Source organism: Dermacentor andersoni, chromosome 7 (genome assembly GCF_023375885.2).
Source record: "Dermacentor andersoni chromosome 7, qqDerAnde1_hic_scaffold, whole genome shotgun sequence".
NCBI lineage: Eukaryota > Metazoa > Arthropoda > Arachnida > Ixodida > Ixodidae > Dermacentor > Dermacentor andersoni.
In genome coordinates, this window is record NC_092820.1 from 99716625 (window position 1) to 99728997 (window position 12373).

Sequence of the window (12373 nt, forward strand, 5' to 3'; positions counted from 1 at the left end):
ATTGGATAGGGCTGATTGTCAATCCGAGAGCCGCGGTGAAAATGAGCATGCAACGCAGCGACAGCCGGAATAAGTTGCTTTTTTATTTCACGTGCTTTTTCACGTTGCAAAATTAGCTCTGCAATTGTGTTGAGCTGGGCATGTTCCTGTAAGGTTGGTATCGGAGTGATGCGGGGCAGTGCTGTGATTGTGCGCATAGCATCGCGATTAATCGTCTCCAACTGTGCCAGCTGTGCCAAAGTCAGCCGTTGAAATTGTGCTTGATATAAAATTCGTGGCTGCAAGACTGCACGCACCAACCGTCGAGCTACGTCAGTACGAGCTCCAGCTGCTTTTGCTGCAATGCGACGAATAAGGTGAAGTGTTTTTGTCGAACTCTGTCTGGTTTTACGGAGCCAGTGTGCACCACTGCCGGATTGGTGAATATCGAGACCCAGTATGCGGATCTCAGAAGCCTCAGCGATTGTCACTGCGCCGAGTCTAAATGTGAAGGGGTGCTGCGTGATTCTTGTGCGTCCTTTCTTGTTGGCCACCACAACATAGCTTGATTTTTGGGCGGAAATGTCCAATCCTGCTTTCCGAGCGTAGTTGTTCAGCACATCAAGGGCTTCTTGAAGCTGTTGAGTTTGTCTAGATAAATCTTTATGCACGGACCACAAAGTGACGTCATCCGCATAGATTAAGAACCTCACATCCGGAATCCGATGTAGTTGCCAGGCCAGAGGTATTAAAGCAACGTTGAAGAGAAGAGGAGCCAGAACCGAACCTTGTGGGACTCCTCTGTTCGATGTGAAGTATCCTTCTTGCCTTCCATCTACTCTAATCGCAAATGTGCGATTCTGAAGGAATGAGTAGATGAATCTTATCACCCGCGGTGGAAGTCCCAGGTCGATGAGGTTAGATATAATGATTTCATGGTCGATATTGTCATAAGCTTTCGTTATGTCTGTTGCTACTACCGTGCGCACAGCATGACTGTGTGGAGAAACCTGTAAAACATCGTCTGATAACATAGAAAGGCCGTCTTCAGTTCCCAAGTAAGAACGGAATCCAATTTGAGCAGGATGATATTTTTCGTGGCGTTCAAGCCACCAGGAAACTCGTGTGGCCAGCATCTTTTCAGCGAGTTTGCAGACAGTTGAGGTTAGTGAAATTGGGCGTAAAGACTGCAGGCTATTTGGAGACTTTCCTGGTTTCGGAATCGCGACAACAATTGAATGCTTCCAATCAGGTGGAACGTTTCCAGTCTCCCATACTTTATTAATAGCCTGAAGAAGCGCGTCGAGAGCTGCTCCTTCCATGTTCTTGAAAACCTCATAAGGAATACCATCGGGACCAGGTGTTGTTCGTTGCTTCGAAGTTTCAATCGCCGCTATTAGTTCGGCCATGTTGAAAGGGCTGGATATTTGGGATTTAGAGGTTGTGGCAGACTCATCAATATCGGGGCAGTTTATAGGTGACGCTTGATCGTATTTCGGGAAAAACGCTCTAGCAGCGTGTTCTGCAAATTGATGTGGCGAACTCTGCATCGCTAACCTAACGCTCGCTGCAGGGTCAGGTTGCTTATGACCGCGTTCCAGTGACCGGAACGTACGCCAAAGTGCTCTGTTTCCAATGCCCGATCCAAGATTCTCGCACCACTCATACCATCGTCGTCGAGAAAGTTGCTTTTCGTGCTGACGCGCCTTCGCCGCTATATGGTTAGCACGTGCACGGCTACCTGGTGCATCGGGATTCCTCGACGCATACAATTCTGCCTGACGTCGCTTTGCCCAAAGTTGCAAAAGGGTGAGGTCCGGTTGAGGTTGTTCCTCGTCAACTGTGGTCACAGTGGTGTTCCTCCGTAGCAGTTCTTGCAAAGCGGGAAGAATTTCTGAGAGCTCTGAGGGTACTTCATCAATCGATGATTCCCGAAACTTATCCCAATGCGTGACTGTTACTCGTCGTCGAATTTTCTTTATGCATGTTCTGTGCAAACCAATCATTATTGGCATATGATCACTGCCCCATGTGTCTGGTTCCACCCGCCACTGCGGCATTCCAGGACCCAACCACCACGTGAGGTCTGGAGCGTTTGTTCTAGATACTGCGGGTACAGCACAGGTAGCCACAGGTAAGCTTTTCTTTTTTGGCTAAGTGCCACGGTATACCGGGATATAGGACCTTTTTCAGTGAGTGGACTGTACTTGATTTTACGGCCTTTCTCGTCTAGACTACGCCGCCGGAGGTGTTAACCCCTATCGCCGAATCCACCGTGCTCGTGGGCCGCGCCGGCTCCCCGGCCGCTTGATGCTTTTGTCATGATGGAATACGCTGTGGAAGGCGAAAATATTCCTCCGGAAGACGTTTCGGAGGATGCTGGCTGGAAAATTAACACCCAGAGGAATTCCAGGACCAAGCCAAGGCCATCACACGGCGGCAACGCTGTTAGCCCTAACGGTGGGCCGGGACCCAAGAACTGCAAAGTGAGTCCAAACTCCCCTGCTAGCGTCAAGAAGGGTATCATCCTTCGCGGTAAAATGCCTCCGCTGCCGAAAAATGATATCAAGATTATCGTCAGGATTAGGGGAGGTCTGAATATTGCTGAAATTGGTGCGGCCACGGTGGCTGATGCAATCGCGGCTGCTGCTTGCATAGACGACGTAAAGCGAGAAGCGGACACGATCTGCCCCAATTATAAGCAGAATATTGTGGTGGTTAGCACGCCGGAAGAAGAAAATGCTGCGAAATACGTGAGGATCAAGGATTTATGCGTTGCTGCGCACATGCATGAAGCTGCGGCATATCGTGCGGCACCGCATGACACGTGCAAGGGAATCATAAGAAATGTTCCTCTCAGCGAGGGACCCGAAGCGCTCAGTCGCAAGATTGTCAACCCGCGTAATCCCCTGGCCCTGGCGGCAAAACGCATCAAGGAGTCGGGTACGGTCATCATCGCCTTCGATGGATACAAGGTGCCCAACTACGTTCGTTATGATAACGTGCTGGTTAGGTGCACACTTTACCGCGAGCAGATTGATGTTTGTTATGCTTGTGGAAAGCTGGGGCATCGCGCTGACGTCTGCCCCTCGGCGGAAGAAGTGGTTTGCAGGGGCTGCGGTTCAACCAATCCCAGTGAGGCCCACCGGTGTACGCCCAAGTGTGAACTGCGTGGGGGAGAGCATATCACGGCTGCCAAGGAGTGCCAGCAGCGGTTCCGTACCCCATATGTGGTCCGGCGCCGTCGTTTCGAGCGGGCTATGGCGGACATCAAGGCAGAGGATGAATAGAAGGGAGGCTTCAGGTACGACGACAGCCAGTTCCTGACGTTGGGGAAGACGCTGGAGAGCGGGCAAGGACAAGATCGTGGGAGTCGACGTTCAAGATCAAGGGGACCAGGTAGAGCATCTCGCAGCCACTCCGGTGGCCGGTCTGGGAGCAGATCGGCGTCTAAGGTGCGCTTCGGACTGAACGGACAGTTGGGAACTGAGACTGCGCGTAGCCCAAACGGGACTGCGGGACAGGGTGTGCGCAAGAGTGGTGTGTTGCAGGGTCTACAAGACAAGGGCCCCAGTGGAGCGGCCAGTGGTACTACCTGGACGGAGCGCACAAGTGCTCGAACGGAGATGCCTAGTTTGGTAAGGCCAGAGCAAAGCAATAATGAGGCGAGATTCAAGAGGCTAGAACAGGGAAACGCAGGATTGAAAGAAATGGTGAGGCTGCTTAGGGCAGAAATCTTGGCCCTTAAGGGTGCGGCAGGACCTGCACCGGCCGAGAGGGCAATGCCTGAGCCCATAGAGAGCATGGATTTTGCTGATGTAGGTGAGGCTAGCGGATCGCGCCCCTCAAAGAGGAAGGCGATGACTCATGAGGCGGAGCCCGCGTCGAGGAAGTTGAGATCTGAGGTGAAGGATATGCTGTCTAGTGTTGTAGATAGTGTTAATCAGGTCAATGATGGTCTGGCGCAGCTGAATACGCGTCTCACAGAGTCGCTCGGCTCGATTGATGGGAGGTTCAAGGAGTTGCAATGTAGAATAGAGGTGTTCGAAAACAAATCCAGTCTGAGTGCCTCTCCCCTTCTTGGGTCCGGATCTCAATAGGCTGGTTCCTCGACAGGGAAGACTCAGGTTCAGCAAGATGGCTCGCAGCAACTGCTTCAACATGGCGCGACAAAATGAGGCTTTTTGTGTGTGGCAATGGAACTGTATGGGGTATGCGCGTAAACGGGCGCCTCTACAGCAGTATATTCGCGCGTGTAAGGGTAGGCCGCAGGCTATTCTACTGCAGAAGACAATGACGGAAGAAGTTCCTCTGACGGGCTACCAAACCGTCTTCGGTGGATCCAAAGCTCGGGGGACCTGCATTCTGTTGGATAGCAAGCGGACGCATGTGATCCATGATCTCAAGATACCTTTAAGTTCCCTGGAATATGTCATGATTGAGGTGATTCCTAACCGGGTGAACAAGAAAAGCGTGTTTATTCTGAACGTGCATAGTGCCCCGAGGGACAGGGTGCAGAGATTCAAGCTGCTTCTGCAGAAGGCTTCTAAACTTGCCGGGGACCATGCGCTGATCGTGGCTGGGGATTTTATGCTCCGTATCACGTGTGGGGTTACAAGCATGACACAGTAAAAGGGAGAGACCTTTGGCAGAACGCTGCGGAGTTTGACCTTACGCTGGTCACTGACACTGCCTTTCCGACACGTATAGGGACATCGACGTGTAGGGATACTACCCCTGACCTCTGCTTTGTAAAGGACGCAGCCAAGCCTAGTTGGTGCAATCTTGCCGAAGACCTAGGTAGTGATCATTATATTAACCAAGTCGTTCTTGAGGTTGAGGGTAGGCGCCCTAGGGCGTTAACGCTTATAGACTGGGATGAGTTTCGGATGATCCGGGAGGAGAGAGGAGAAAGGGGGAAGGAATTCGAAGGCCTGTACCGGCCGTCCCTGGAGGATTGGGTCACCCAGGTGAGGGAGGAAGTAAAGGAGGCTACTAAGGAGATCACTACGGATTTGGAGGTGAATAGTGTTGATAGCAGGCTGGCCCATCTGATTGAAGCCAAGCGGTCTATGCTGGCTAGGTGGAAGGGGCAGAGGCTTAATCGCAGGCTGCGTAAAAAGATTTCCGAGCTGAATAAGCTGATTAAGGAGCACTGTAAGCTTTTGTCTAGGCAACAGTGGGATGAGGTATGCAACTCGGTGGACGAGCACGTGCGCATCGGGAGGTCGTGGGGGTTGCTTAAGCATTTGCTGAACAATTCCAATACGAGGGTTAGTCAGGGGCACGTCCTTGCTAGAGCTGTACACGAAGCAGTGGGGTCTGCCTCGGAGGAAGAGCTGGTTGAAAAGCTGGCCAACAAATACCTTCCTGTTGCGGACCCGGATGCTTTTCTGACGGAGCAGGCCTACACGGGAGAGGACAACTTTTCCCCAGATGAGGACTTTTCTGTGGAAGAGGTACGCACGGTTTTGCATAACCTTAAGAGCAAGTCAGCTCCCGGAGCGGACGGGATTTCGACCAAGCTTTTGAAAAATCTGGACGATAGGTCATTCAAGTACCTAACCGGGGAGGTTAACGCTATGTGGAGAGACGGGGTGGTTCCGGAGCAGTGGAAGACAGCTCTCACGGTGCTGATTCCCAAGGCTGGCAAAGTCCCGAGCATCGATAACTTAAGGCCTATTTCGCTCACTTCGTGTGTGGGCAAGGTAGCCGAGCAGGCGGTGCTTAATCGGCTTACAAGGTACGTTGAGGAGAACCAGGTCTACGCCCACACTATGATTGGCTTTAGGGCGGGGCTGTCGACTCAAGACGCAATGAAGCTCATCGAGCATCAGGTCATTCATGCAGATGAAGGGGGCGTTAAGGCCATCCTAGGGCTGGACCTGGAGAAAGCTTTTGACAACGCTCGGCACTCTTATATTCTTAAGTCCCTTTCGGATTTTGGCCTCGGCGCGCGCTTTCATGACTATGTCAGGTCCTTCCTGTCAGGCAGGAAGGCTACCTTGAAGGTTGTGGAGCTGGAGTCAAAGATGTTAAATCTTGGAGACAGGGGTACTCCTCAAGGGGCCGTCATTTCGCCCACATTGTTCAATCTGGCCATGGTCGGGTTGACCAAGAAGCTCTTGGAGATTGAGGGGATTAAGCACACCATGTATGCAGATGACGTGACCATATGGCGTCCCGGTGGTAGTGAGGGCTATATCGAAAGTGTTCTGCAGGAGGCAGTAGATGTAATTGAGAATTATTTGGACCCGACGGGGTTAAGGTGCTCCCCCTCCAAGTCGGAGCTGTTGCTGTACAGTCCCACTAGAAGGGGACGCAAGCTAAGGGGATGGAACCCCGTGGACCAGCTGAGCATTCAGCTTCGTACGAGAAATGGCGATCTCATACCTAGGGTTTATAAGATCAGGGTTCTGGAGATGATTATTGAGTCGAACGGCGCCAACACGCTGACGATGCAGAAGATCATTGCCAAGACAGAAAATGCGGTACGCCTAGTGAAGAGGGTGGCCAACAGGCAGACGGGGTTCAAGCAGGATAGTCTCATTAGACTTATGCACGCATTTGTATTGTGTCATTTTACTTATGTGGCGGCCATGCACAAGTGGAAACCATCGGAGAAGGAGAAGCTTGACACGCAGATTAGGAAGATCACGAAGAAAGTGTTGGGAGTGCCAATGTGCACCAGCACCGTCCGACTTCTCCAGCTGGGAGTTCATAATACCTTGGATGAGATAGCTGAGGCTCAGGAGAGGACGCAGATGGTGCGTCTCTCTACGACTAGCACGGGTCGGCAGATTCTGAGAGAGTTAGGCGTTCCTCAGGAGAAGATTTCGCAGCTTCATGTCGGTATTCCCGTGAAGGTCCGTAATCGGTATCACGTCAAGCCTGTTCCCAGGAACATGCATCCGGAGCGAAATGTTGGTAGAAGAAAGGCCAGGGGAGCTTGCCTGCTGAAACTCATTCGTGATGGGAATCAGAAGGTTGGCTTCGTGGATGCTTCTGTTAACGAGGAGAGAAAGGTGTTTACCATAGTTGTCGTGGACAACGAGGGCAGTCTCGTTAACGCTGCTACCGTTCGGACTGATAGGCCAGAGGTCGCGGAGCAAGCGGCTATTGCGCTCGCCTTGGTTGACAGGCGCAGGTCTTTTGTATTTAGCGATTCAAAGTCGGCCGTTAGGGCCTTTGAGAAGGGCTCGGTGGCTAAGGTTGCTTTTAAAATTATGCAGACATGTGAGATCTCTCAACACTACTTACGTTGGTTCCCTGCTCAGCTTGGTATGATCGAGGGAGCCCCTCCGAAACTCAATGAGTCCGCTCCTGAGGCAGCGCGAGATCTTACCCTCCGCTCTGCCCCGTGCAACGGCGTGGCGGTGCTCCCCGAGAACAGAGACTCCCCTTCCACATACAATGAAATCACGAAGTATTACCTTCTTAATCGCAGGGTTTAGAGTTTGCCGCATCCTAAACTAAACAGGGCTCAGGCACTTACATAACGCTTACTACAGACTGGTACTCATCCCTGCCCACGGAGACTGAACATGTTTTATCCAGAGACGTATACAGAGCCTTATTGCCAAGATTGTGGTGCTTTAGCTACGCTCGAACACATGCTCTGGTCTTGCGAAAGAATTGAAGACTCGGCGATCAAGGATGCGTCCAGGTGGGAGGCTGCACTTCGCAGCCCGGACCTGGATGAACAATTCTGGGCTGTCCAGCAGGCTAACGACATGACCGTGAGGCTTGGCTTTCCGGTCCCGACGTGGGAGCGGCTCGCTTCATCATCATCATCATCATCAGCCTGGTTATGCCCACTGCAGGGCAAAGGCCTCTCCCATACTTCTCCAACTACCCCGGTCATGTACTTACGGCCCGCTTAGTGATTAATTATCACTACTTGCAGGACCAAATAAAGTTTTCCTTCCTTCCTTAAGTGCCGAGGGGTATCGTTGCCACTAGGTGAAATGCATGTAAAAACTTCGTTAATAGATGTGTCGGCGATTTTTCCTGTGGTTCTCTTTTGAAAAAGGGATGCCTGCTTACGTGACAGCAACTTTGCAGCAGGGCAAAGAACTTCTTGAGGGTTGAGCTTGCTGCACGGCTTTCTAGCTTGGCCGTCTACGAAGTTCTTATGCGAAAATGTCAAATGGTTCATTGAGTGAAAAAGCCGGTGGCGCCTCAAAACAGCGAAATTTCCCATTGGCTGCGACGTCAAGTCACGGGGACGCGAGACGCCCACCAGACGCTTGCTTGTGCTTGCTGCCTCGGGCCTGCTGTACGCCTGTATCAAAGTAACAGCTGCTGCGGCGCTATTGCGTGGGGAGAGGGCACCACCGAGGCGCCACGTCACCCTTGCTCTCCCACAGGGAAGCCTGTGTTATACGCGTGTTCCTGGTCTCCACAAGCTCTCTCTGCGCTCTAACTGCGCCTCGGTAAGGTCAAATCAAAGCTCGCCCAGCATTTCAACACGCTCGCTTGCCCGCGTGGAGTTCCTAAATCGAACGGTCGCTCAGCGGTATTCAAATGTACAATAACGCTTTCGCAATTATAACTCATCAGAAGTGCTTAGGTGCTCTCACATTCTTCAGCATATATTCTAATTTAGGACCTGTGTATTGCATTTACCCAAAAAAACGATAAAAACGATCGCGAGATATCATTCCGCGCTTTGAAACATTCGGATAGGCGTGGCGAATATAAGTATAATACGAAAACCTTGAAGAAATTATATTATAGTAAGGCTATAATAAGGCTACCCAAATTTTATGGGACTAATCCTGAGAGCTGGCGAACGAATCACGGCCACTGCGTTCCGTGTTCAATGGGGCTGAAATGCAAAAACGCCCGTGTACCGTAGATTGATGACACCTTCAAAAAACCCAGATGGTCAAAATTAGGGCGGAGTCCCAGCCGTTGGCGTACCTCATAATCAATTGTTGTTTTGGCAGGTAAAACCCAAGAAATTATTTTAGGTCTATATGTTCAGGTGCTGAAAGATAAAATATCCAGTTCCTCAGCTGTCTTTTATGCCAACTGCTGAAGAACTGGTAACAACAATGGAATGTCTCTAATGTGCTGAAAGAACACAAAAAAGACGGCCTATAGGCCGGCCCTACATTCGTAAAATATACTGCACAAATGAATAACGTTAGCTAATATGCCCGAGGTTGAATAAATGTTCTCTACCGCATTTAAGCCTCAATTTGCTACGCCCCAGTATTGACAATGAAAACTTGTAGATGTATCTCTTCGATGTGCACAGAATGTTCAACAGCTCATTACATCCTTCCAGCGTTTCAACGCCAATGGGAAGAAATTACTCGACAAGCACGAGGCTTTGCACGCCACGTGTGTGTAACGAATAATGTTCCCTAGAAGAAGCGCAGGCTAGTGCTGGGAATTCTTTTTTTCAAAATCACAAAATTTCTTTTATCATGAACTGGAGACTGCGCCCCCTTTTTTTTTGGCCTTTTCTGTCAAAAGCAGGAGACGTGCAAGCTTTTCAATAATGGAAATAAAGAATGACTTTTATATCTGAGACATGTTGGTTGTACTTCACTGCGGAAGCGGATCCACTGCTACGGCAAAATGGACACCAGCAAGTTTGCCTTTCTGCTGTATCCTTTCCTTTAAAAGATATTCTCTGGAAAGACAGCGTTTTCGTTATAATAATACTGGAACAAAAGAAAGGAAAAGCATTGCGTGGCCACCGAAATATTAGAAATATAATTTCTTGGTTTCAGGATTTGAGATACGCATGGCAGCGGACAAGCGACGACCTTGGCTAGTTGATTTCCTGCTGTTTTTCCGCAAGAAGTGTAGAAAGCCTTCAAGTTTGTTTTTTTCTTGCTTTTTTATTAGTTAAGCAAACCTCACTATTTTGATATCAAAATTACCGATTATTGTTCTGTACATTGCTACGCTCCAAATCAGCAGTGCGCATTCTTTGGGTGCTTCCCACTAGGCAGCCCCTTCTTCAGCGCCCAACCAGACGACAACGTAGCTCCGACGCTGACTGCGGGCGGTACAACGAGCCCCGAACTCTGTAAGCGCGGTAACAACTACGAAGGCCAGGCTTCCCGGGTCGCTACAAGTTGACCGTCACGGAGAGCCCACTATCTGATGCAAGAGACAACGTCGAGGACATCCATCGCAACTGCATCGGATTCAGGTTGCCAAATTGTCACGTGGTTGCCTCGTATCGCGCAATTTCGGAGGCGAAGTCCGGCGGAATCGTGCTACGTCATTGGTAGAATTTGGGAACGATTCGGCGAATATGAATGGCCGAGGCACACCATCGTCTCGTCTACTAACCTAGGCAAGGCGACTGTTTTAAAAGCGGACACCTTTGGTGCAGCGATTGCGTCCTCACCTTTGCTGATGACATGTGTGTGTACTCAGGCATGTTGTGAGCTCCTACGTGTAGTGGGCTCCTATATCTCGATCCAGTGTAAACATGTAAAATAAATATTTATTTTTTTCGCACCTACTCCCGGACCTACTCGTCCCTGTGCCTGGAGGATTTCTGGCCGAAACGCTATGCCGAGGCGCAACAGCACTTTGTTATTCAAGCGAAACGCTTAATGCATTTGTTGGAACTTATACCACAAGCTTCGACAGCGTAACGCCCACGTTATACTGCATTGCAGTTGTACACAAGTTCACTCCTCCGTCCTATATGCTACATTCGATGACGCTCAGCATGGTAAGTACGCACGAGACATGAGGCGAGGTTCCTTGAAGAATGAAGTCTAACTACAACATTGACAGGTTTGTGAAGTGCAAAGCACTTCGTTTTATCAAGTTGCATGCAATAGCAAAAAGAGCATCTTACACGTCAGCTACGTTTACTTGTAGTCCCTTCAGCGAGAGCTTAGGAGCACGCCAATGGCAAATTGTCTTTTCTTATTAACAAGTTGCGTGCTCCTACGCTCACGTGCTACTTATCATGTGCGATTGAAAGGATGTTCCACGTCCGCCGTCTTGTTTGGGAACAGCGCTGTCTAGCACTCCCAGTGCTAATGTTGTACGCATGCAAATTATTATTTCAAGGAATTGGGCCGCAGGGTGGCCGCTGTGTCTGCTTAATTGACAAAACCATCGCACGTGTTATACTGATGGCATGGGATCGGCTTTAGCCTGCGACAAGTTATCTTAATCTAAGTTATCGACAAGTTATTATACATTATATTCCGGCAGTTAAACTAAGCATAATAATTAGCTTCCTCTATATTGTCTCTAGCTTGATTTCCTGTTACTTAGGATGGTTGTAAGGGATGAATTCATGCTTCAATAGGAAGATGTATGGGGTTCTCACCCATGCTCTTGGGACAAAGGAACAACAACACAGTAGTGCAAACAATCACAAGGGCAGTTATTGCACCTTCTATAGACTAATGCCTGCTAGCCGAGTTGCTATCCACAAAACGTGCTGATGGGCGCGCGACAAATCGCGGAGGTCTGACTCACCGCGACCGGATAACGAGCGAATATGTTCGCCCCATGCTGGACACCAACGCCTGGTCTTTCGCGCGTACGGTCACGCGAACGGTGATGCGTTCGAACGATCGTGTTCGTCCCGTGGTTCGTCCATTCCGGGGTAGGCCTCGCGAGACGGCCTCGCAGAAGCATGGATCCACGCACGCGCAGAACGTCCGCGCCGCAAGCCGAACCCAAGCCAAAGAGGAAGAGCTTTCTCCTTTTCTACGCCCATGTAACCCCGTCGTTAGGTGGCCTTAGCAGAGCAACACTCGCGCCATCTCTCGTACAACCCTGCAAGCATACCGTCCGCCGCGGTAAAGCCACGCGGTGAAGCCAGATTACAGGAGACGGGAGTTATGCGAGAAAACAGCATATCAGGGGACGCGTGAGTCACGCATCCCCACAGATGTTAGACAACAACACACAAAGGATAAACGCCACGTAAAAGAAAGCTCAACAGATAGGGCAAATCGATTCTGCGTAAGCTCGCAGAGCGGAAGAAGGTACATGAAACGGAAAAAAATTTTGCATCCGCCCGCATTGTAGCACGACGGTAGAAAGGAAACACATATAGATTTCTTAGAAAGAAAGCCTTGCAGTTGAACGAAAATTAGTCATGGTCTCGGACCCGGGACCAATGCCTTCCGGGACGGTCGCTCTACCATCTGAGCTAACAAGGAGGCTAGCGGGTTGTAGAGCGAGGGCTAACTAATTGACAACTCGAGGCACTGGGACACTGAATATAGGAAATCAGTTCTGCAGAAGCCTGCAAGATGAGGCGAGAGGGAAGTACATGAAAGGGAAAAATTGGAACCCACCCGAATTGTAGCAATAAATTGCATCATAGAGAAGGTCTTAAAAAGTTATCAGTGACATGCTTTCTTCTGATGCAGCGAATGCTGTATATAAA

At 50.1% G+C, this 12373-nt stretch overlaps 1 protein-coding gene across 6 annotated transcripts in view; it reads right to left on the bottom strand.

Annotated features, from left to right (window-relative positions):
* Positions 1–12373, bottom strand: part of LOC126534050 (uncharacterized) — an 85852-nt gene that overhangs the window by 56277 nt on the left and 17202 nt on the right. Inside the window, exon 1 of one of the 6 annotated variants that reach the window (XR_011895777.1) lies at positions 11452–11466. The exons of 3 other annotated variants lie outside the window; for them this stretch is intronic. Coding sequence is in view for 1 of the 3 variants with exons in the window: in XM_055072601.2 (XP_054928576.1) it covers positions 8026–8182 (157 nt within the window). In the remaining 2 variants the exon portion in view is untranslated. Of the gene's footprint in view, positions 1–8025; positions 8184–11451; positions 11467–12373 lie in introns of those variants that run through there. 2 more of the 6 variants (XR_011895779.1, XM_055072601.2) reach the window with 2 other exon arrangements.